Here is a 23,683-nt window from a genome sequence, read left to right on the forward strand (position 1 = left end):
AGAAGGAAGAAAGGGGAGAAAGGGAGGGAAAGAAAGGAAGGAAGAAGGAAGCATGGAAGCAAAGAGAGAAGGAAGGAAAGAGGTAGAGAAGGAAGAAAGGAGAGAAAGAGGGAGAGATAGAAAGAAAGAAAGAAAAGAAAGAAAGAAAGAAAGGGAGAAGGAAGCATGGAAGCAAAGAGAAGGAAGGAAAGAGGTAGAGAAGGAAAAAAGTAGAGCAAGGAAGCATGGAAGCAAAGAAGGAAGGAAAGAGGTAGAGAAAGAAGGAAGGAAGAAAGAGAAGGAAGAAAGAAAGGAGAGAAAGAGGGAAAGAAAGAAGGAGGGAAAGAAAGAAAGAAGGAAAGGGAGAAGGAAGCATGGAAGCAAAGAGAGAAGGAAGGAAAGAGGTAGAGAAGGAAAAAAGTAGAGAAAGGAAGCATGGAAGCAAAGAAGGAAGGAAAGAGGTAGAGAAAGAAGGAAGGAAGAAAGAGAAGGAAGAAAGAAAGGAGAGAAAGAGGGAAAGAAAGAAGGAGGGAAAGAAAGAAAGAAGGAAAGGGAGAAGGAAGCATGGAAGCAAAGAGAGAAGGAAGAAAGAGGTAGAGAAGGAAGAAAGGAGAGAAAGAGGGAGGGAAAGAAAGAAAGAAAGAAAAAGGAGAAGGAAGCATGGAAGCAAAGAGAAGGAAGAAAAGAGGTAGAGAAGGAAGAAAGGAGAGAAAGGAAGCATGGAAGCAAAGAGAAGGAAGGAAAGAGGTAGAGAAGGAAGGAAGAAAGAAAGAGAAGGAAGGAAGGAAGGAGAGAAAGAGGGAAAGAAAGAAGGAGGGAAAGAAAGAAAGAAGGAAAGGGAGAAGGAAGCATGGAAGCAAAGAGAAAAGGAAGAAAGAGGTAGAGAAGGAAGAAAGGAGAGAAAGAGGGAGGGAAAGAAAGAAAGAAAGAAAGAAAGAAAAGGGAGAAGGAAGCATGGAAGCAAAGAGAAGGAAGGAAAGAGGTAGAGAAGGAAGAAAGGAGAGAAAGGAAGCATGGAAGCAAAGAGAAGGAAGGAAAGAGGTAGAGAAGGAAGGAAGGAAGAAAGAGAAGGAAGGAAGGAAGGAAGGAAGGAGAGAAAGAAGGAAAGAAAGAAGGAGGGAAAGAAAGAAAGAAGGAAAGGGAGAAGGAAGCATGGAAGCAAAGAGAGAAGGAAGGAAAGAGGTAGAGAAGGAAGAAAGGAGAGAAAGAGGGAGGGAAAGGGGTAGAGAAGGAAGAAAGGAGAGAAAGAGGGAGGGAAAGAAAGAAAGCATCAACTCTGCACCTGGAACAAATGCCATAGAAAATCATCCAAGACACAAACTCTCTGCCGGATTGTTGATTTCAGAGTTCGCGGGCGCCCCCTGCCGGCCGCCAACGCCTCTCGCAGGGAGGAATAGAATAGCTGCACTCGGCTACCGGAAGTGTGTTTGGTGGCCGCCGGCTTCCGGCGCATGCGCAGTGGCGGCGGAACAAGAGGAGGCTGAAGCTGCCTAGAAGAGGGTGAGTCTTTCATGGCGCTGCTGTCTTTTGTGGCTTTGGTTGTCCCCAAACTCCCTTTCCCTTCCCTCCAGACTAGAACCAGGCATCCCAGCCTGGCACAAGGAAAGGGGCATTAAGAACAGCCAGCGATTGCGTTTGGGAGGCTCCCCTTGCCCTCTTTTCTTCCTCCCTAAGGCTTTGAAAGGGAATTGACCGGCCTTTAAGCCAGGGATTTGGCTCTCTCTCTGGCCAACCAAGTGTAATGCTAATGTGGTTTGACACCCCCCCCCCCACCCTTTTACCTGCCTTGGTCCAATGTGTGAGAGTTAGAATCACAGAATAGAGTTGGAAGAGACCGCATCTAGTCCAAGCTGCAGCCATGCAGGAAAAGCACAATCAAAGCACCCCTAACAGATGGCCTTCCAGCCTTTGCTTAAAAGCCTCCAAGGATGGAGTTTCCACTACACTTTGAGGCAGAGAACAGCTCTCATAGTCAGGAAGTCCTGCCTCATGTTCAGGTGGAATCTCCTTTTCCTCTCATTTGAACCCACTGCTCCATTGAGTCCTATTTTCCAGGGCAGCAGAAAACAAATCTGCTCCCTCTTCCTCATGACACCCCTTTCACATATTTATAAACGGCGATCATGTCTCCTCTAAACCTTCTCTTCTGCAGGCTAAACAGACACAGCTCTTTAAGACGCTCCTCATAGGGATTTATGTTCTCCAGACCTTTGATCGTTTTAGTTGCCGTCCTCTAGACCCACCCCAGCTTCTCAATATCTCTTTTGAACGGTGGTGGCCAGAACTAGACACAGTGTTATTCCAGGTGAGGTCTAACCAAAGCAGAATAGAGAGGCACCATGACTTCCCTGGATCTAGACACCGTGCTTCTTTTGATGCAGCTCAAAATCCCGTTGGCTTTTTTAGTTGCTGCATCACACTGTTGGCTCATGTTCAACTTGTTGTCCACAAAGACTCCAAATCTTTTCACATGGACTGTTGTTGAGCCAAGCACCCCCCATTCTCTATCTTTCTATTTCATTTTTTTCTGCGTAAGTGGAGTATCTTACATTTGTCCTTATTTAAAATCATTTTGTAATTTTTGTCCCAGCTCTCTAATCTGTTAAAGTCCTTTTGAATTCTGATCTGTCCTTGGAGTATAGACTATCCCTCCTAATATGGTGTCATCTGCAAACTTGATAATCACGCCCTCTAAACCTTCAACCAAGTTGTAGTTTTTCAAGGCCTTCTCGGCCAAAGAGTGCTGGGGCCTCATCAAAATACAGTTCCCAGGACTCCATAGTATTGAGCCATGGCAGTGAAAAGTAAGGTCCCTTCTCCACTGCCATATAATAAAGATTATCAAAGCAGATAATCTGAATTTTATATGGCAGTGTAGAAGGGGCCTAAGTGTCGAACTGCCTTCATGTAGTAGATGCACCCTTACAGTCAGATGCCCAGTGTTCTGGCTTAAATATATCTATATGTATATTCAGATGTGAGTGTCCTATATATCTATATATATAAATTGCATACAACCCAGGGCCCTCCCACACAGCCATATAACCTAGAATATCAAGGAAGAAAATCCCACAATATCTGCTTTGAGCTGGGATATCTGAGTCCACACTGCCATATATCCCAGTTCAAATCAGATAATGTGAGATTTTATTCAACTGATATTATTGTTGTTATTGTTATATTTATACCCCGCTTTATCTCTCCCAAAGGAGACTCAAAGCAGCTTAACATAAAAGCATTAGCATACAATTTAAAATATACAAATATGCAAACATAAACATTTTTAAAATCAAAGTTAAAATCAATTAAAACATATATATGCATATTTAGGAAACATAAACAGATTATGTGTTTAGGCTTGGGCTCCATCTCCAAGATGTGTCCAAATTCTAAAACACTTCGGGTCCTATACATTTAGGCCTTTACTCACTGGAGACATTTTGTCCTTTTAAAAGAAAATCTGCTCCGACAAAAGGCACTCCACACTTCTCTAGATATTCCTGGAGTGTCAGAATTTGAGGCAGCAAAATGTGGCAGTCCTTAGTGATGTTTTTCCTTGTTGCTCTTTTCCCATTTGGTATTTTCAGTCCTCTCTCCCCTCTGCCATCATTTTCTCCAGTGCCTCTGCTGACTTTCTTTACTCACAGAGCTTTTGCTCATCCTGTTTAACCTGATTATTTCATTCTTTCGCCTTCAGGTCAGTATTTTACCAAGTCATTGCTGAGTACCTGCACTGCACATCCAGAAATGACTTCTTTGGTGAGTTCCTTTAATCTTGGGGTTGTTTGAAATGCATGTGACCTCTTAGAGGTTCCTAGTAATCGGCAGCATCCAAAGTACTGTAAAACTAAATAAAAGTCTATGTATGAATGTATGTATGAATGTTGGTTTGTCTGTTTGTACCACAAAGGTTCTTACATGGAACTGGACCAAACTTGGCACACATACTCTTCATTATCCATCTTGAAATAGTTGAGGGATTTGAACTAAAAAACAAAACAAAACACCTCTTTCAGGCCCAGAGCAGAGAGAAAGAAAAAGGTCAAAGTGGATGATGTGGCTAGATGAAGGATTGCCTCTTTGTAGATGAACTGACCCTCTGATGCCACTGGGAAAGAAAGAAAGGGAGTGAAATGGTTTGGCTCCTGCTAGATGAAGTATGTATGAGGAAAAGGAAGGGAAGGAGAAAAAAGCAAAATAAGAGGAAGGAGAGAGAATGAAAATGGAAAAAATGAGGGGAGGAAAGAAAACGAAAGAAGTGAAGAGAAAGGAAGGGACGAAGGAAGGAAGAGAAGAGAGAAAAAGTAGGGAAGAGGAAGCAAAGAAGGGAAAAGAACAAGAATGGAAGGAAAAGTATATGAGGGAATGCAAGGGAAGAAGAAAGTAAAAGAGAGGGAGAAGATGCATGAGGGAAATGGAGGAAGGAAAGAACAAGCTACAAAGAGAGCCTACCTAACACAGCCAGTGTTGCCATGGAGACATTATGAGGTCAGCCTTCTTAGAGCTGGAGAAAGGAGGTAGGCAATAATCCCAATGACACTCAGGCAATGCCAGGTATATACACTAGTAGCCCACTATTTCCCACCGTACTATATTGTCCCAAATTGAGACCATTACTCTCAATTATCTCTGGAAATCCCATCTGGCCTGCTTTGACAAAGTTGCTCTCAAAATAATTGTTATAGCAACACTTAATGAAAAAAGTTCTCTGTGTCCAGCTCCCTTCTCCACAGCAGTGATAGGGAGACCTGAATGTGTAACTGCCCCAATGAGATATGCACTGGATGAAGGTCCAAAACATTTCAGAAGCACCTTATTAGAAAAGCATCCATACCTTAGTCTTCACATTTGGTACATTGGTAAAAATATGTGTAGATTAACCAAAGCTAGACTGACAGTTTGTAAGGAGCATATTGAAAGATGGACTAGCCATGGATATTAGATTGTCTTCATTGTTCTTTGTAGTGTCACTGTTTCTTTGGCCTTTCTTTTCCTGCAGGGAGTGTGTTAGTTAAAACAGACAATATATACTTCCTTATACACTTTGCAAAATAACGTGGATTACACAGTAGTTCACTCCTTCCATTCCGTTTTCTTTTTTAACTTGTGGAAATTACTTTTTTATTTTTAGGGAACTAGCAGCCAGACGGCAACTGAATATGTGGTGCGAGTTCCCAAGTAAGTGCCATTTGTAATTTTCTTTCTTCTTAAAGTAGGTATTGCTCAATTTTATGTTTGATTATTTCTCAGTTTAATATTAGATTGTAAGTAATGGTTTCTTTTTTTCCCTTTTCATAGAAATACCTCCAAAAAATATAATATTATGGCCTTCAATGCTGCCGACAAAGTCAACTTTGCTACTTGGCACCAGGTAGGACACTCAAGTTCAGGTTATACTCAATATTTGATTAAATCTCACATGCTGACTATCTGTCTGTCTGTTTGTCTAGGCAATGGCAACCTGTGCTCATATGGGGGGGGGGGGAATCCAAAATTAGCAAATATAACAACTCATGGAAACTTTCAGGCAAACATATAATGATAAGATTTGTTCAGAGGAGCTTTGCCATTGCCTTCCCCTGAGGCAGAGATTGCAACTTCCCCAAAGTCACTCAGTTTTCATGGTCAAGCAGGGATTGGAACTCTAGTTTCCAGCATCCTAAGCCAAAACTCAAATCTTGCTGGTCCTATTCCTTATTTATTTTTTCTGCCTAGACTTAAACAGCCAAGGAATCTTGGAGTGAAGGAAATGTGCAAGGAGGAACAAAGGCTTAAGTACCAAAAGCTTGTTCAGTTCCAAACACATACACTTTTCAGCCACAGAGAGATCCTGTGTCTTCACATCTTGGCACAGCCAAGCTGTGGTGCTTCTGCTTTAGTCTTTGTTGACTTAACTATTGCTTAGTCCTGGTTGTCACCACTGGATCAGAAAGAAGGCCCAACATGATGTTGACAAAGAGGAAAAAAGAATACTTCACCAAAGTATTGTATGTTTGATGGGCTGCTTAGGGAACTGTTATTTCTTGCTTATCAGGCAACATACCAGGCCTTAGCTCCTTCTTTCCTTCTCCTCCACAGGCAAAGATGGAGCGAGATCTCAGCAATAAGAAGATCTATCAGGAAGAAGAAATGCCTGAGTCAGGAGCTGGGAGTGAGTTCAACCGTAAGCTGCGAGAGGAGGCACGGCGCAAGAAATACGGCATCATCTTAAAGGAGTTCAAGCCAGAGGACCAGCCCTGGATCCTGAAAGTCAATGGCAAGACTGGGCGCAAGTGAGCAGTTGATAGTGGTGTCTTTTGTCAAGTAGAAGTCTTGCTTTTGGAGGATAATTGCCATTATTCTTCCACCTTGACTAAATTAGGAGCATGTAGGGAGAGATACATACATTACTTGAGTGCAGAACGGGATATAGCACAACCTCCATATCTACTGGGATTCGTTCCCAGACTTCACATGAATACCTGAAATCATGGATAATAGAGTAAGCTATTATTTTCAGTGGGACAAATAATGGAGGTACTGAAAAGAGAGTGTAGCATGTGCAGGATGCCCTACGTGAATAAGGAGAACTGAATCAATGAAACCATAAAAATAGTTCTGCGGATAAGGGGGTTGTACTCTACTTACACATGAGAGATGTAAGATTGTAACTTGGACTGGATCAGACCAGAGACTTATGTAATTCAGTCTCCTGCTCCCAGAGCAAGCAAGCAAATGCCAATTGGAAGTTCACAAGACATCCGAGCAATAGCATTTTCCTGCTTGTGCTACCAAAAACCATATGCAGAGGCTTACAACATCTGTCAATAGAGGTGATAAATAATAATAACAATAACACCACCAAGTAGCCACTAATAGCCTTGTCTTCCAAGAATTTCTCTAATCTACTTTAAACCTGACCAGGTTAGCAGCTATCGTTCTATCTTGTGGAACCAACTTCATAGTTTTTAAGTTGTGCTCTGTGTGAAGAAGAACTTCTGCCTGTGCTCAGTCAAACATAGTTCAGTTTTCTTAGATGATCCTGGGTCTTTAATAATGTGAGGGAGGAAAGAAAAACATCTCCATAGTTGTCTCTAGGAAAGTGCTGCCTAAAGATCCTGCAGCTCTATGAGCCATTGGCTGCCAGATGGTAGCAAGTTTCTGGGGGAAATGTTGGATGTAATCAATAATAGGGCCCAAGGGTGGTACTGGGTTCTAATGCATGGGAGAAAAAAAAGTTTGTCTGCTAGATCAGATAGATTTCTAAAGGAATGCTCCTTAAGTTAAAATAAAAAAATGCAATTCCTGTAAACAAATTTCATTAAGTGCTTTTTTTACACCTTAATTCTGTTAAAGCTTTTTGAAAATATGAATGTTGATAAATGTGTCCATTTAAACAGGTTGTATATTCACCTAGGCAGAATTCTGAAATACTCCCCAAATCCAAAATTATGACGCATTTGATGATCCAATGTACACAAGCTTTGTTTCTTTTCTGGATCTAAAGCCAAAATCTTTCAATCCTAGTCTTCAAATGAGGTGGGGTTTTTTTTTTGGGGGGGGGGTTGTTGCTGTCAACTCATTTCTGACTTGTAGCGACCCTAAAAGATTCATTTGGTAACATTTGTTCAGAAGGGGTTTGCTGTTGCTTTTCTCTGAGGCTGAGAGAGAGTGATTTGTCCAAGGTTAATCAGTGGCTTCCACAGCTCAGTGTAGTCATAGTCCAATGCTCAAACCACTATGTCTGCTTTAAATTCTTAAGATATCTCCTGTTTCTTTTCACCCAGATTCAAAGGTGTGAAAAAGGGTGGCGTGACAGAAAACACATCTTACTACATCTTCACCCAGTGTCCAGATGGTGCCTTTGAAGCCTTCCCAGTTAATAACTGGTATAACTTTACCCCCATTGCCAAACACCGTACATTGACTGCAGAGGAAGCTGAGGAGGAATGGGAAAGGTGAGAGTACAGAGCCTTAATATCGTCCCAAGATATAGTATGGGGATGTTCCAAATAGGCCTGGAGGCTGGTACATGATGGAGATAGGATTCCCATGCTGTATCATTTGTCTCCAAACAGTTGGCATGGAGGGAGAGGATAGTTTAGGTATACATAACTAGAACAGTGTACATTTAGAAAGCACTTCACATTTATTTTTAATTTTTTGTCGTGTCAGGAGCGACTTGAGAAACTGCAAGTCGCTTCTGGTATGAGAGAATTGGTCATCTGCAAGGACGTTGCCCAGGGGACGCCCGGATGATTTGATGTTTTTATCATCCTTGTGTCCCCACATGAGGAGCTGGAGTTGATAGAGGGAGCTCATCCGTCTCTTCCCAGATTCGAACCTGCGACCTGTCGGTCTTCAGTCCTGCCAGCACAGGGGTTTAACCCACTGCGCCACCAGGGGCTCCACTTCACATTAATTATCTTAATAATCTGTACAAGAATTTTCGAAGAGTTCATGGCAGATATGAGATTACTATTTGTCTCCTATGCTGCACCCAGTCTTTGCAGTCAGATCTTTTCAGTTGTAGTTCATAGCCTCACCAGCTGGGGCCCTAAAATCAACTGAAATGTTTGAAGTTGCCTATTCTCATCTGTTTTTATTTTAGCACTTTTCTTTGCGCCTCCAATTCAGAGAGTGCTCCAGAGAGATGACAATGTCATAGTCTCAAGGTTTGACCCAGCTTTCTTGCATGTGCCTCTGGTGGCTGAGTGTGACCCATTTTCCTCTTCTGCAGGCGAAACAAAGTGCTGAACCATTTCAGTATCATGCAACAGCGGCGGCTGAAGGACCAAGGCGAAGAGGAAGAGGAAGAGAAAGAGAAGAAAGGCAAAAAGAAAGGGAATGATTTGAAAATCCACGATCTGGAAGATGATCTGGAAATGAGCTCAGATGACAGCGAATTCAGTGATGCCGATGGTATGGAAAGTTGAGACTAGAAGAGTAGTGGGTGTGACTGTTTATCATAGAGGCATAAATTGGAAGAGACCCAAAGGATCATCCAGTCCTCCCTCATTCTGCCAGGCAGGAATACACACTTAAAGCACTCCTGACAGATGTTTACTGTTTAAAAACCTCCAAAAACTCTACCACACACCAAGGAAGCAGCATATTCCACTGCCAAACAGCTCTTACCTTCAGGAAGCTCTTGTAGATGGTCCTTTTCAGTGGCTTGCTTTAGAATGGACAGCCCTGGGTCCAAGACAGTTTGCTTCCTGAGTTGAAGGAGTATAGTGGTGACCCACCTCTCATTCACCTGATTGCCTAAAGTCAGTAAAATTATTTAAGTTCATGAGGCTCAATTCCACAAACACCTTTTCCCATCCACAGCGGTCTACACATAATGATCATTATGTACGTTTTCAGTTTACTACCTTTTGGTGACACCTCAAATTTGCTACCTGGAGTGGTCATTTCTAAGGCAGCCCTCCCCATTTCAATTCCATAGGATTCCGGGCCAAAATGTCCACACAGTGCTAAAACTAATAGCCCTCCATTTTCAGTGGATTGCCTTGACATTTTTGCTTTTTGTTTCTTATTAGGTGAAAAGCCAACGAAACCCAAGAAGAAAGCCCCTCTCACAAAGAAGAAGAAGAAAAAGAAGGGATCTGATGATGAAGCCTTTGAAGACAGTGATGATGGGGACTTTGAGGGCCAGGAAGTGGACTATATGTCTGATGGCTCTAGGTGAGCTCTGCCACAGATTGCGAGTAGTTTCTTCTCAGCTTGGGAAAGCATCATCATCATCATCATCATCATCATCATGTGTATTTATACCCTGCTTTTCCTCTCCACAAGAAGACTCAAAGTGGCTTACATTAAAAGCATTTCAATACAATTTAAAATCTACAAAAATCAAAACAGAATTAAATATCAATAGTATTTTAAAAAATCACAGTTAAAAACCACAGCAGCCCATAGCAAGCTTAAAAAGGTTTTAGCCTGCTGCCGGAAGGCCAGCAGGGAGGGGGCCATTCTGGCTTTCCTGGGAAGAAGGAAGTTCCAGAGTCATGGGGCAGCCACTGAGAAGGAAGGCCTGCTCTCTTGTTCCCTCACCAACTGAGCTTGAGATGGAGGTGGGACCAAGAGAAGGGCGTCTCATGAGGATCTCAGGGCCAGGCAGGTTTGTATAGGAGATGCGGTCAGCCAAATAGCCTGGATGTGAACCTTCTAGTCATAACCAGTACTTTCAATTGTGACTGGAAACCAGTGCAGCCAGTGGAGCTGTTGCAATGGGGATTCTCCACTCCCAGTAACTAGCCCCAGTTAGCAACCTGGCTGTAGCTTTTTGGACCAGCTGCAGTTTTCATCACTCTTCAAAGGCCACCCATGTCCTGTGGAGTTTCTCGGAGTTTTGTTTTGTCCCCCCCCCCCCCCCCAAATGCTGTTCAACATATATATGAAACTGCTGGGGGAAATAATCCGGAGTTTTGGAGCACAGTGCCACCTATATGCAGATGAGACCCAACTCTACTACTCCTTCCCACCTAAAGCCAATGAGGTTGTCCTGATCCTAAACTAGTGCCTGTCATCAGTTTAGGATCCGGACAAATAAATTAAATTTAATCCAGACAAGACAGAGGTGCTTCTGGTCAATTGGCAGACCAGGAAATAGGGATCCATTCTGTGCTGGATGTGGTCACACTCCCCCTGAAGACACAGATCTGCAGTTTGGGGGTCCTCCTAGATTCAGCGCTGAACCTGGAGGCCCAGGTCTCAGTGGTGGCCGGGAGGGCCTTTGCACAACTAAAACTGCTCCTGACCCTTCAACAGCCAGATCTGGCCAAAGTGGTACATTCCTTAGTTACATCCCATCTGGATTACTGTTATGGGAGGCATTGACCATCCCCCTTACCCACTCAGCCAGTCCCCCTCTGGCCTGTTTCATCAGCCAGCAAGGACAAGGATCTAGAATACATGTGGTAGCTCTCATCTCTCCAAGGATCCTGTCCACATCCTCAGGCTGCACAAACTGAAAGGTATCCATCAACACAGGACAAGCAGGAGCCAAAGTTACATCCATTGGAACTGTATCAATAACAGCATCCAAGTCAGAATGGATCTGAACAACTTTATCTGCAAAGTACAGTGCAAATTCTTCACACCAAGCTGTTGAATGGTCAGAATTTTCTCCTTAAGTATCACTTGAAACAGCTCAACTGGGTGGTTCTTTGCAGATGCAATGGTGGCAGCATTAAACGATTTCTCTGCTGCCTCCAATGCCGCAGAATAGGTTTTCAAATACACTGTAGTTCATGCTTGATCAGATTTGCTCTGATTTTTCTCCCAACATTACTTGCTCTAGTCTCCATTGTCAGGGCATTCCCAATTAGTTTAGTTGCTGCTGCTGCTGCTGCTTCCCCTTCTCCCCTCAGTATTCCCCATTCAGTGTTTTCTGTATGTTCCTTTTTTTTTTTTTTTGCATTTCCTGTTGCCACCAGTGCTGAGTTTCTCTCAGCAGTGGTGAAAAGAGAGAGTTTGCTGTGCACTTGACGGAAGCAAAATGACTTAACTAGGGTGGGATTGACTGTGTGATACACACAACTCTGCCAGATTCCTGCTTCTTTGTATATATCTCCACAGGGGACTGCTTCTCTTTGCCCTGTTGTCTTCAATAGCTCATATTTTGGTTGGCTTTTTGTCTTCTTGCAGTAGCTCAGTAGAGGAAGTGGTGGGAAAGCCCAAGACAACCAATGAAGAAGACATCCCCAAAGGTATGTGGTTAAATTGAAGTATCAGCACTCATATGAATAAATAAATCTGATTTTGAGAGAACAACCAGGCTGAAGGGCCACCCGAAAGCTTGGGAATATGTATGTATGTATGAATGTCCCTAATAATTACTATGCCTGACTTCTTTGTAGGACACGCACTTGTATTTGATGTAGAAGTTTTTGAGATTCAAAATCATCTGTTCATGTCCTACCTTATTATCATTTGATGTAATTGTACACTGCAACTGTATACTGTTGGCCCTCCAAATTTGAGAGTTTAACTTTGGTCTCTCTAGGACTCTCTAGGTTTTCCAGAGCGATGGTATGGCCAAACTCTAGCAGAGCCACACTGGAGGACCTAAAGATATCCCTATAAAAGTGTTAAAAATCATATTTTAGTTAAAAAAAGTTTAAAAAATCATATTTTAACTTGTCATTCTCCCTACCCACAAAACACCCTACTGTAAAAGGTGTTTCGAAAAGAAAATCGCCATATCTGCAACCACAAACTGCCCATGAATGAAACTTTTCCCCCCTGAAAGGGTGGGGAAAAGAGTTCAAAGCACCCTCTCTCTGTGCAGAAACAGCCCATAGTCTCAGTCATTTTTAAGATGGTGATCCCGTAACATAAGATGTTTTGTTTTTTGCAGTTCAGAAAACACACAGCAGGTGGAGAGCACATAGAGCATTTATAAAATAGCAAAACTTGATAATTCATTCAACAATTTGCAACTTCTTGTGTAATTGTGACATGTTGCCATTGTAATATATGCTGCTTTGAAATTGGGTCCATCGTTTTGAAACAGTCTGTATTTCTTATGCCTTTTTAAGGCATAAAAAGAACTGTAGTAACTGTAGTTTGTTGAGGCTGATGATCATTCTTTATTAAGGAATCCTAGCCATATCCTTCCAGATACAGCTGAATGCAACAGCAAGGCACACAAACTAGTGATTTCAGTTTTAGTTGCATTCATAAAGGGTTTGTTTGGGAAATGGATAGGCATTCTTGCCAAGAGCAGCCACACAGCTAAGTGATAATGGTAAAGGTTTCCCTGTGACATTAAGACTAGTCATGTCCGACTCTGGGGGGTGGTGCTCATCTCCATTTCTAAGAGCTGGCGTTGTCCGTAGATGTCTCAAAGGTCATGTAGCCAGCATGACTGCATGAGGCACCATTACCTTCCCGCAGAAGCAGTACCTATTGATCTACTCACATTTGTGTGTTTTCAAATTGCTAGGTTGGCAGAAGCTGAGGCTAACAGCAGGAGCTCACCCTGCTCCCTGGACCCAAACCGCTGACCTTTTGGACAGCAAGTTCAGCAGCTCAGCAATTTAATCTGCTGCACTACCAAGGGCTCACAGTGATTGCTCCCTTATCTTCTTTCTGGTTACATCATGCAAGCTGCTGAGCTCAGGTGGCAATAGATAATGGCCTTTATTTTATCTCTTTCAGGTATAGATGAAGCAAGCGAGAGTAGTGAAGAGAGTGAAGAGGAGAAACCTGCAGAGGAGAAAGAAGAGGAAGAGGAGGAGAAGAAGGTCCCCACTCCACAGGACAAGAAGAAGAAGAAAGGTGAGTACAGTTGGGATGCTGAAGCAAATATGCCAGAAGGCTAGGAAAGAGATGTGTAAGTCAGGCCTAGGGCAGGGCTCCCTGAGGTACATTTTTACAGAAGTAGAGATTATGGTTTTAGGTTACAGACTTCATCTTTCCTAAAATTTCAGTTTGAAGAGAAAAGATTCTTGTTCTTATGGCTAGAGTAATAAATAATAATATGCCTCTAGACAGTGCCTGTTTGGTGAAGGTTCTCATATCCTGTTAGCCTCCTTTTGTGATTATATTTTTTGGTTGAAATCATGCATATTTGCAGGCTTTTAATGCTTTGAGAGTTTCTGGGGTAAGTCACATAATTGCAAGTCAGAGGTGAATACTGAAGTGATGTATCTAGCCTGTCTGTAATTTGTAGCAAGAGGAATCTTGAAGTGGCAGATGGCGAGATGTTACTTAAGAAGAATTTCTTTAGCAGGCAATTTAAAAGTATGAACTTCTGAGTACAGGTTACTAGTGAGTCAAATAACTGGTGGCCATGAAGGTACTAAAGCAGAGGTCCTCAAACTAAGGGCCGGGGTTTGGATAAGGCCCTCCAAGGTCATTTACCCGGCCCTCGCTCAGGGTCAATCTAAGTCTGAAACGACTTCAAAGCACACAACTACAATCCTATCTCATCAGCAAAAGCAGACCCACACTTCCCAATGAAATAGTAATAAGTTTATATTTGTTAAAATTGTTCTTAATTTTAATTATTGTATTATTTTAAAGTGTTTCTGTGCTACAAATAAGGTATGCGACGTTTGCATAAGAATTCATTCTTTTTTTTTTTCAAATTATAATCCGGCCCTCCAACAGTTTGAGAGACTGTGACCTGGCCCTCTGTTTAAAAAGTTTGAGGACCTGTGTACTAAAGCCTAGGTTGATTTGTTGACACTGTGTTACAGATAGCAGTGATGAATCTGAGACATCTGAGGACAGCGACATTGACAGCGAAGCCTCTTCAGCGCTCTTTATGACGGTAATTCCTGAGAGTTTGGATGGTGGAGGGCTGGTTCATCTGGAGCTTCATCATGTGGTTCCCCCATTATTTCTAGCTCAAGCTTGGTCTTCATGGGTTACTAGCATGGACTGTAACATTTATGATCACATGTAGGGAATTATTTTTAACACCCTTCAGTTTTCACTTCCTTCAAACAGTGTGAGCACACAACAAAAAGTAGTTCGAATGGTAACTGTTCTCCCTTTTGAATTTACAAGGGATTATTTAGTATGTTGAAAGAGCTTTGTATGCTTCCTCTTCCTCACCCAATTGTACCTCAAAGTTCTTTTGCCTCTTCCTCCACTTATCCTTTCTTCTTGTTACGAAGGGGTGCAGTGACACTGTAGAATGAATGCATTTTAACTGTCATTTTAACTGTCATGGGTCAATGCCACAGATTCTGTCAGAGTGGGTTGGGATCAACATTCACAACCACCCCACCAGGTAGGCACGTAATTTATAGCCTTCCAATTACTACCACCGTTAGGCTGTGCTCATACGGAATATACCACGGCAAGCAGATCCAAGCAGCCAAACATCAGCTGAGTCCTTTATCAGCAACTTAGTGTTTAGCAGAATGAAGTATTGTGCAGCTCCCAAGCCTTATCTCTTAATGAAACACTGGAGTACTTTGAAGACTTTATTTTTGACTTCCTGTATTTGTAGTTTAATTACAGCAATGTTTCCCAACCTTTTTTTTTTTTTTAACTAGGGAGCACTTGACCAGGGACCACTCTCCAACATTAGTACCAAAAGGGTTACGAATCGTTTTTTGGTCAACTTTAGATTTGTTGTTGTTGTTTTTTTAAATTTGGGGTGCTGATTCAGAAAACTGCATTGGATAGACTGCATTGATACAGAACATATGCCATCCAGTAGTCGCCATCTGCTCGCCCACAGAAAACCATATTTAATAAGCCTTGGCACTATAAGAGGTTTTCATGAGACCAGTTGCTCTCGTTGCAATGGTGTAGTAATGCTGAGGCCGTGGACCATATTTTAGTTCTTGTGGACCACAGGTTGGGAACCACTGATTTACAGGCTTAATGATAGTCACAAACACATAGCCATCAGCGTGGCGACAGGTCCTCCTTCATGGAGGCATCAGACATGAAGAGAAGAGAGAGAGAGCACATGGCTCTCCGTGCTTTATATACCCACACTGGTTACCCGTTATGCTCAGGGACAAAGGAAATGATGCAGATATTTTCATTCCTGTCACATGACTCAGCTTCTTTAGCCAGTCCCACTTGTTACAAATCACCACATACTTGAAGCCCTCGGTGGCGCAGTGGGTTAAACCCCTGTGCCGGCAGGACTGAAGACCGACAGGTCGCAGGTTCGAATCCGGGGAGAGGCGGATGAGCTCCCTCTATCAGCTCCAGCTCCTCATGTGGGGACATGAGAGAAGCCTCCCACAAGGATGATAAAACATCAAATCATCCGGGCGTCCCCTGGGCAACGTCCTTGCAGATGGCCAATTCTCTCACACCAGAAGCGACTTGCAGTTTCTCAAGTCACTCCTGACACGACAAAAAAAACAAAACCACATACTTAACCATTCAGTGGATTTCAGTGTCATGTACAGAATTTTTTACAACCCCCTCCAAAAATGCTTCTGAAAACGTGTCACATTTTACTGTATGAAACATTTGTCAGTTTCAATTCCCAACACAGACTTCTCATCTCAGAGAATCCTGCCAGTGTTGTTGCTACCTTTTGTCTGCCTGCTTTTTCCTTGCAGTTCCCCAGATTTTTCAAAGCATCTTTATTACAATTACACATTTTTATTTACATACATCAATACACAGGATTTATCCTTCAGATTCTGGCCTCAACCATGGCAAAAAATTTCCCGTGAATCCTCAGCTACACATGTGGGAGTTTTGTTCTGGGTGCCTGACTGCTCTTTTAAGAACTTTCCAGTCACTGACCCTGGGTTTTTCCTTTCTGACAAACTCCACACATCCAACATTTGTGCTTTTGGCATTCAGACATGCATGTTCTTTTGTCACACTTCATCTAGGCTCCTTACATTCCCCTTCTGTGTCTCTGGTATTCACACGTGTCTCTGCCATACTCTTCTGCAAGTTTTGCTTGCACTTTCCAAGCACACATACATTCCAGCTTCTGGATGACTGCACTTCTTTACTACCAAACACGTTTTCTAACAGATCCATTCATTTTTGACCACACTCTGGTCCCTGTGCCTTTCTACTCCAAACACTGTGTCATTTCCACCACAACCATGTCTCAGAGCTTGTCTTGTGAGCCCATCCACATCCTGTCTCACATTCAGACTTTCTTGCTCGTTCTCAAAACATATTTTCTCAACACTTTTTCTTCCAACAACCATGCACACTTTTGCTTGAGGCACCACAAAGAATTCTGGCTTATTCTTGCCCCTCTTTTTTTACTCCTTCTAGGGATGAGGATGGGTGGCAAATTTTCACCATAATTGCCAGGACTCTTGTTCTTCCCCTCCACTTCTTTCTTAGCCAGGACTTTTTGGGGGGTTATTTTGTTTTATGCATGTGAAGTGTCCTATTTGGGTTCTACATTGGATATCTGAGATCTCTCTGCATTTGGCTTTGCAGGTGTCTCTACCTTCATATTTGATGTTGGAGGGTTTTTCTACCTTTGGTGTTTGCGATATGTTCTCTGGTGTGTTTGCGTCTGCCTCTTCAGATTAATGGGAGTTGTAGTTTCACAAGGTCTTCAGCTTTATCTGCCAAAGAGTGCTGATGTCTCATCAAACCACAACTCCCATCATAATTACAGCCTTGGTCACTGTCTTCGGTTGTGTTGTATGCAGCTGATCGACAACTTTCTATAGCGAGGGTAGGTATCATGCACTCTCCAGATATTGATGAATTACAACTCTCATTGCTGATTATTCCATCTAGGGCTACTGAGAGTTTCAGTCCAACATCTGAATGGTTACATGATTCCTGCCCCTGCTCTATAATGATCTCTTTGTGGAAGTTCTAATTAAATCTTTGGGGGAAGTTTATTTTGGGCATAGACATGTTATGATTCAAAGCATTCTTAACCAAAAGCCTCATGTCATAGCAAGTGCCTTTTCATTTTGTCATTGTTTTAAGAAGAGACCTGGTTTCTGTTAAATGTCCTCTGAACTGAAGTGGGAGGAGGGATATCATTATCTTCTCCATTTCCAGCACTGTTCGTTAAATACTAATCCCTCCATGAGGCTGCTACTTACCAGCAAAACCTATGTCCCATCCCATTTTCTCATTTATAGTTCTCAGTTGCCTTGAGGGCTTGAATTACATGAAAAGGCAAGTAAGAAATGCAAGAGAGTCCACAAATCATTCATAAGTGTGGTTGCAGTCTGGGCAGGTTTCCATGGACGGAACCTTCTTGACGAAGTTACTTCTGTTTGTGTGATGACCACCAGCACGTAACCTAATAAGATTGGGCAACCTGACATTGCAGTGTTGAGCATGACTCTGCTTTTGGGGAGTCTGCAAATTTGCATTCTCTTGACGTTCATTGTCTGTATCTCAGCTATCTTTCTGTTAATTGTTACACTCTGCCCTTGCTTTCTTTTCTTTTTAAAATAATTTTTCTTCTAAAAAATCTACAATATTATAAAAGCGGGGTAAGGGGATTGGGAGGGATAAATAGGTAGGGTTTGGGGTAAAAACTACCATTTTGGGGGAATATAAAGTATGAGATAGAGTAAGGTGAAGGGAGAAAGGAAAGGGGATTTTGTTTACTTCCAATCTTCCTCATTGTGGTTCATAACACTTTGTTTCTTTGGATAGTTCTTCTCCCATTATTCCTTGTTTCCAAGTGTGAACAGTATTTTACTGTGTTTCTTTCTTTTAAATTATCATTTCAATTTTTTGTCTTTTCAAAAATTCTTTAAATGGTCTCCAGACTGGTTTTTTTTTTTTTTGCTCTGCCTTGTTGGTTAGTTAGTAGTTGTGTCAAATTATTCATGTTCATAATATCAGCTATTTTTTGCATCTCCAATTTCTCATGTAGTTTATTCTGGTGGCCGTAACAAAGTAATTAAATGATTTGTCCTTTTTAAATAATACTTTCTATTAAAACCCTGCCCTTGTTTTCTGTTGACTTTCTCAAATGTACTTAGTCAGCCTTGGAAATTGGCTTGCAATATCTATAAGCACATGAAACATTCCCAGTCTTCCTGGTGACAGTATGATCCTTGTACTCACAGGAAATAGATGGATACCTGAGACTATGGATAATGGCAAACCCTATATTTTGACTGTAGTTAGGCTGGAAGCAAACACAGTCAAACTGGATAAGCTAGAGAGACCCATAAACACTTTCTGGGTTTGGAGATAGTTTTTAAAGCGTGGATGAGTGAAAACGTGATTATATTGTTCTAAATTTTTGTCTCCTGGACAATAAGCAGAAAACAGGAATAAATATTTTCCATCCTGTATCTTGGAACCGGCAACCAATTCCTGTGCTCTTGTTACTTATGCTCAGTAGGTGGTTTTGTGCATGCTTAAAATACATCTCCTCTCATTAGAATAGTGGAGCCTGAGAGACAATGATTTCCAACTGAACCAGGCCCTCTGTCCTTACAGAAAAAGAAGACCCCTCCCAAGAAGGAGCGCAAGGGCTCCGCCAGCAGCTCACAAGGAAACAGCCGCCCAGGGACTCCCTTGGTGGATGCCAGCAGCACCTCCTCCACATTGCGGGCTGCAGCCAATAAACTGGAGCAAGGTATGGCCAAGTGTAGAAATCTGCCAAGGCTTGACATTCTTTACCTTTTAGGATTGTGATTTCTGAAACGAATGTGTTTTTCAAAAGCACGGTGTGCCATTTATTTATTTTTATAACCCATGCCAACAGAGATGTCTTTGGAGATAAATTAAGCTGCACCTTCAAAAGGAATTGGGAGCATTAGTCCAGAACCTTTGGCTTTCCAGACATTTTGGATTTCAGCTGCTGGCAGTCCTAACCCTCATGGCCACTGGGAGGGGACTATAGGTGTTACAGTGCAAAACTTCTGGGGAGCCAAATGGATTCCCACTCCTGCTGTAGTGCAGAGGTGTCAAACTTGTGGCCCTCCAACTCCTAGAAGCCCTAGCCTGCATGTCTAATGGCCAGGAGTTCTGGGAGGGAAGGGGGGGAAGGAAGATTGGGGCACTATATTCACCTTCCAGCACAGGACCTGGAGATTCTTGGAAACAACTTATTAATTAAATCTGTCAACAATCAAATTCACAAAAATTCAACCAGCAAATATGGAGGTTTGGCTGTATTTGCTTCTGTATAGAGGTGGAATTTGTTTGGGGTGACATTTGATAAGAATTGAAAAGTTCCGTTTCTGCTTCAGTCAGCCCACTAATAAGGGCTGTAGCTCAGTGACAAAGCACATACTTTGTATGCAAAAGGTTCCAGGTTCAATCCTAATTAGGGCTAGGGAATAGTCCTAGACTTGTAGCCCAGGTTGAGAATGTTGAGCAGCGTGGGCCACTGAATCTGACACAATACAGGGCAACTTCCCATGACTTGGGTGAGGTTCTGTTTTCTTGGTTTTGACTGCTAATAAAGAGGAGACGGGGCCTGAACCCTGGAGATGGAACAACACGGCACTTGTGGATTAAATTCCTGAAGTTGACTGGCTTTGTTTCCTTGCAACAGGCAAGCGGCAAGCAGGTTCTGGTGAGTTCCCTGCTGCCAAACGGCTGAAACTGGAAAGTGGAAACCAGGCTGCTACAACATCTGGGAAATCTACCCCTCAACCACAGTCGGGCAAGTCAACTCCCAGCAGTGGGTAAGTGTTGGCAATAATAGCTCAACCAGCCCCACGATGAGTCGAACAGGGCAAATTTGACTCTTGGTGGTGGAAAACTGGCATTGGACCCAGGGGGGTCAATGTGGGTTTGAGAAAGTGTTCTATAAGTCCAGCTTGAAATTAATATAGTGGCTCCTAGTTGTGGAGAGGGATTTCTCAATTCAAATCCCAACCTGAGTTGTGCCACTCTTTTGGTCTGCCTAAGTCATCACCCACAATCTGCAATATGAGAGTAATAATATTTGAGTAACATAGTTGGAGGAGACCACAGGGCATCCAGTCCAAACCCCTGCCATGAAGGAACACACAACCAAAGCACCCTTGACAAATAGCTATTCAGTCTGTTTAAAAGCCTCCAAAGACGGAAGCTTTTAACACAACCATGTAACCTTGGGCAAGTCACATTCTCTCCTCTTAAGAGAAAGACAATGGCAAAATCAATCTGGCCAAGAAAACCTGGTAGTAGAATCGCCATAAGTTAGGATCAACTTGAAGTCAAGTAACAGAGAAACACATACAACGTTTGTAAGGATTCCTGACAGCATACAAATTATGAATTTTGCACATGCACCAATAAAACAATAAACAATGTAAATGGCTATTTGTTATCCAGAAGCCAAGGGCCACAAAGCTTTGTTGTTGTCTTATGCCTCCAAGTAATTTTTAACTCAAGGTGACCCCAAGGCGAACTTATCATGGAGTTCTCTTGACAAGATTTGTTCAGAGGGAGGAGCCCATTGCCTTCCTCTAAGGCTGAGATAATGGCTGAGATAATGTGACTTCCCCAAGGTCACCCGGTGGGTTTCCATGGCCACTCTAGGATTCAAACTCTGGTCTTCAAGGTCCAACACCAAAACCAGTACAACAAAGGAAACCTGTGGCCCTCTAGTCATCAGTAGACTGCAACTCCCATCTATTCTAACTTTCATAGTCAACATTGAGAGAGCAATCCACCAACAAGAGCTTTTGGCAAGGGTTAGAAGTAAACATCCATGCTTCTCAAATGTGCATTTGCCACATGTGGTTACAGAAACCAAGGAAGAGTGTCAGGACAGTACAGGCATTGTATGTGAAAGCCAGCTGTCTTTGTTGGAGGGAAAGATATGACTGTCCTCTTTGGAGCCTTTCCTCATGCTTCTGGTGTGATGTCGCAGTCTCTCAACCTTCCTTCTTTCCTTGCAGTGATGTGCAGCTGACAGAAGATGCTGTCCGCCGTTACTTGACCCGCAAACCCATGACTACTAAGGATCTACTGAAGAAGTTCCAGACTAAGAAGACAGGGCTAAGTAGTGAGCAGACAGTCAACGTTCTGGCTCAGATACTTAAGCGTCTGAACCCCGAGCGCAAGAACATCAATGACAAGATGCACTTTTTCCTCAAAGAGTAAGGAGGATTGACATTTGAGTCCAAATACAAACTGGCCTTTAGCTCCTGCCATCCGTCCAGGCAGCTCTGAGTCTCTTACTTTTGCCTGGAAGCTGTGGGTCTAGGAACAAGCCTGTGAGCCATCTCAAGACTGAGGACAGTGGACAGAGGGTCAGGATATTGACTGAGCCTATAGTGGGGTCGAGAAGACATGGCCTCTTTGACTGGGGGATAATTTTCAGATCACCCAAATGACATGCTACCATTTGTGGAAATAAATCAGAGGATGTCTTTTATAACCTTTTCCCTGCATTGATTCCTGTCCTAGAAGAGCTTAGTAGGAACATCTTCCAGAAGCTGTTTACAACTTGCTCTGTTCTCCCCTAGTCTGAAGCACAAAGATTCAGAAAAAGCTGGCTCACAATTTATTTCCACATAATGTTATTCTCTGTACATTCTGGCCAACAGAGGAAAGCTTTGTCTCGGAATACCCTGCTGTGAATGGTTTCCTTTGGCTGGATTCACATAGTTATTTTTCATTTGCAATAACTGAAATCTGGGCTCATTTATATCTTTGTGATAAGAATTACATATAAATGTTGGCTTATAGTTTTTTTTTAATAAGCTGCAAATTTTAGTCTCTGGAAAAGATGAAAACAAATTATGCAAACAGCATAGATTCATTTTTGTGCTTTGTGATTATTTGGGTGAGAATAGCTGCAGGATTGCTTTGTTTGTTTTTCTTTTGGGTATGAGTAATTGCTGGGGTAGTGCAGAAAAACAATTTAATCAGCTTTTCTCAGTTGCAGTCTTATTTATAACATACTTTCATGTGATAGTACATAGTTTTAGGCCTTTGGTTGACCTGGTTGCAGCAATGGTGTCATCACTGGACAGAGCTCTGGACAGATCCAAATGGGCATAAACATGTCTATACATTGGCTGAGGACTTCTGTACTTCTTCATTCCATTCTTAGTTGCTGCAGATCATGCCTTCATCCATTTCAGAGCAGCGTTGGCAAAAAAACCCGAACAAAAAAACATTAAAATTGCAAATACAGTTTAAATGCCATACTATTGTTGGGTGGTGACTCAAATATATTAACAGATGGTAGATGAGACAGAATGGCAACACATTCCACACAAGGTAACAATTTGATCTGTCTGGGATGGTTTCTTTTGAATATTTGGAGGGATAAGCATCTGCTGGAGAGGGACTACACTCATTTGTTTAGCAATATTCAATTCATATTCCCAGATAAATCATTCTCTGGCTTCCCCCTCAATATGTGTACAAGTGGGGAAAAAATAGGAATGTTCTAGTTACCATACTGTGTTTCTCTTACTAAATTGGAAGTAGCACATGCGGGAGGCGGAAATGCAAATGGCTGAACTTTATCATTTATTCTGAACTGATGGTGAAAAATACAGATAAAATCACAACAATAGGAGCACTATGGTTGATTCGTAACTAACCAATACTCTATACCTTTAGAGAGTTCTATGAAAAGCTATATATATATATATCTGAGTTAATGGGAGGACCTTAAACACCACATGTGTTTTTTATCAACCAAATCCTTCAGAACTGAATATAGGGAATTGCTCTAAAACCCGAATTACTGGTGAGACTTACGAAGTACAGCTGAAGCACCTTTGTAGAGTCCATTGTAAACACTATACAACAGATCTGTGCAAGTGCCTAAAACAGCCATGAGCTGAAATTCATATTACTGTAGCCAATCTTTTCGGGACTCCAACACTGAGATGGTGGAGCTCCGTTTGGGGTTGGGACATGCAGTTTTAAAAGCATTGCTCTAGAAGAGGTCACCAGTGCAATAAAAATGATAAATCTCTGGACCCTCCTTAGAAGGGAGGTGCATGCTCCATTCATGGGATTCAAAGCAATATGATCCTCTGGGATGAATAGGGGCAAAGATCAGTTTGCTTTTGTGCCAGGCAAGCAAGTGTCAGGTTGTGTGGGTGCCATTTTTATAATATAATCAAATACTACTAAAGCACCAGTTGTTATTATCACCAGATGTAATGAAAGCATTCAATCGATTGGAATCATGCTTTTTCCTAAGACCATGCCCTATGAGGAGCAGCTTAAAGAGCTGCATATGTTTAGTGTGCAGAAGAGAAGGCTTCTGCACACTTTGGGGGAGATAAAGTGAGGTATAAATAAATATAATAATTTAAAAACTGTGTGGATTGTTAATGTTGCAACACCAGGCAGAATTGACAAG

General features: G+C 42.3%; 1 protein-coding gene across 1 annotated transcript; it reads left to right on the forward strand.

Moving 5' to 3' along the window:
* The first annotated feature begins 1,406 nt into the window (after window positions 1–1,406).
* GTF2F1 (general transcription factor IIF subunit 1) lies at window positions 1,407–21,733 on the forward strand. Its single transcript, XM_060763641.2, has 14 exons — window positions 1,407–1,479; window positions 3,677–3,738; window positions 5,111–5,157; window positions 5,278–5,350; window positions 6,058–6,251; window positions 7,746–7,916; window positions 8,699–8,880; window positions 9,504–9,648; window positions 11,614–11,675; window positions 13,129–13,248; window positions 14,172–14,245; window positions 18,853–18,991; window positions 19,916–20,048; window positions 21,252–21,733. Exons 2-14 carry the CDS (start codon window positions 3,727–3,729, stop codon window positions 21,454–21,456), a joined length of 1,557 nt encoding a protein of 518 aa, XP_060619624.1. The 5' UTR covers window positions 1,407–1,479; window positions 3,677–3,726; the 3' UTR covers window positions 21,457–21,733.
* The last annotated feature ends 1,950 nt before the right edge of the window (window positions 21,734–23,683 follow it).

The sequence above is a fragment of the Anolis sagrei genome, chromosome 2 (assembly GCF_037176765.1).
Source record: "Anolis sagrei isolate rAnoSag1 chromosome 2, rAnoSag1.mat, whole genome shotgun sequence".
Classification (NCBI taxonomy): Eukaryota; Metazoa; Chordata; class Lepidosauria; order Squamata; family Dactyloidae; genus Anolis; species Anolis sagrei.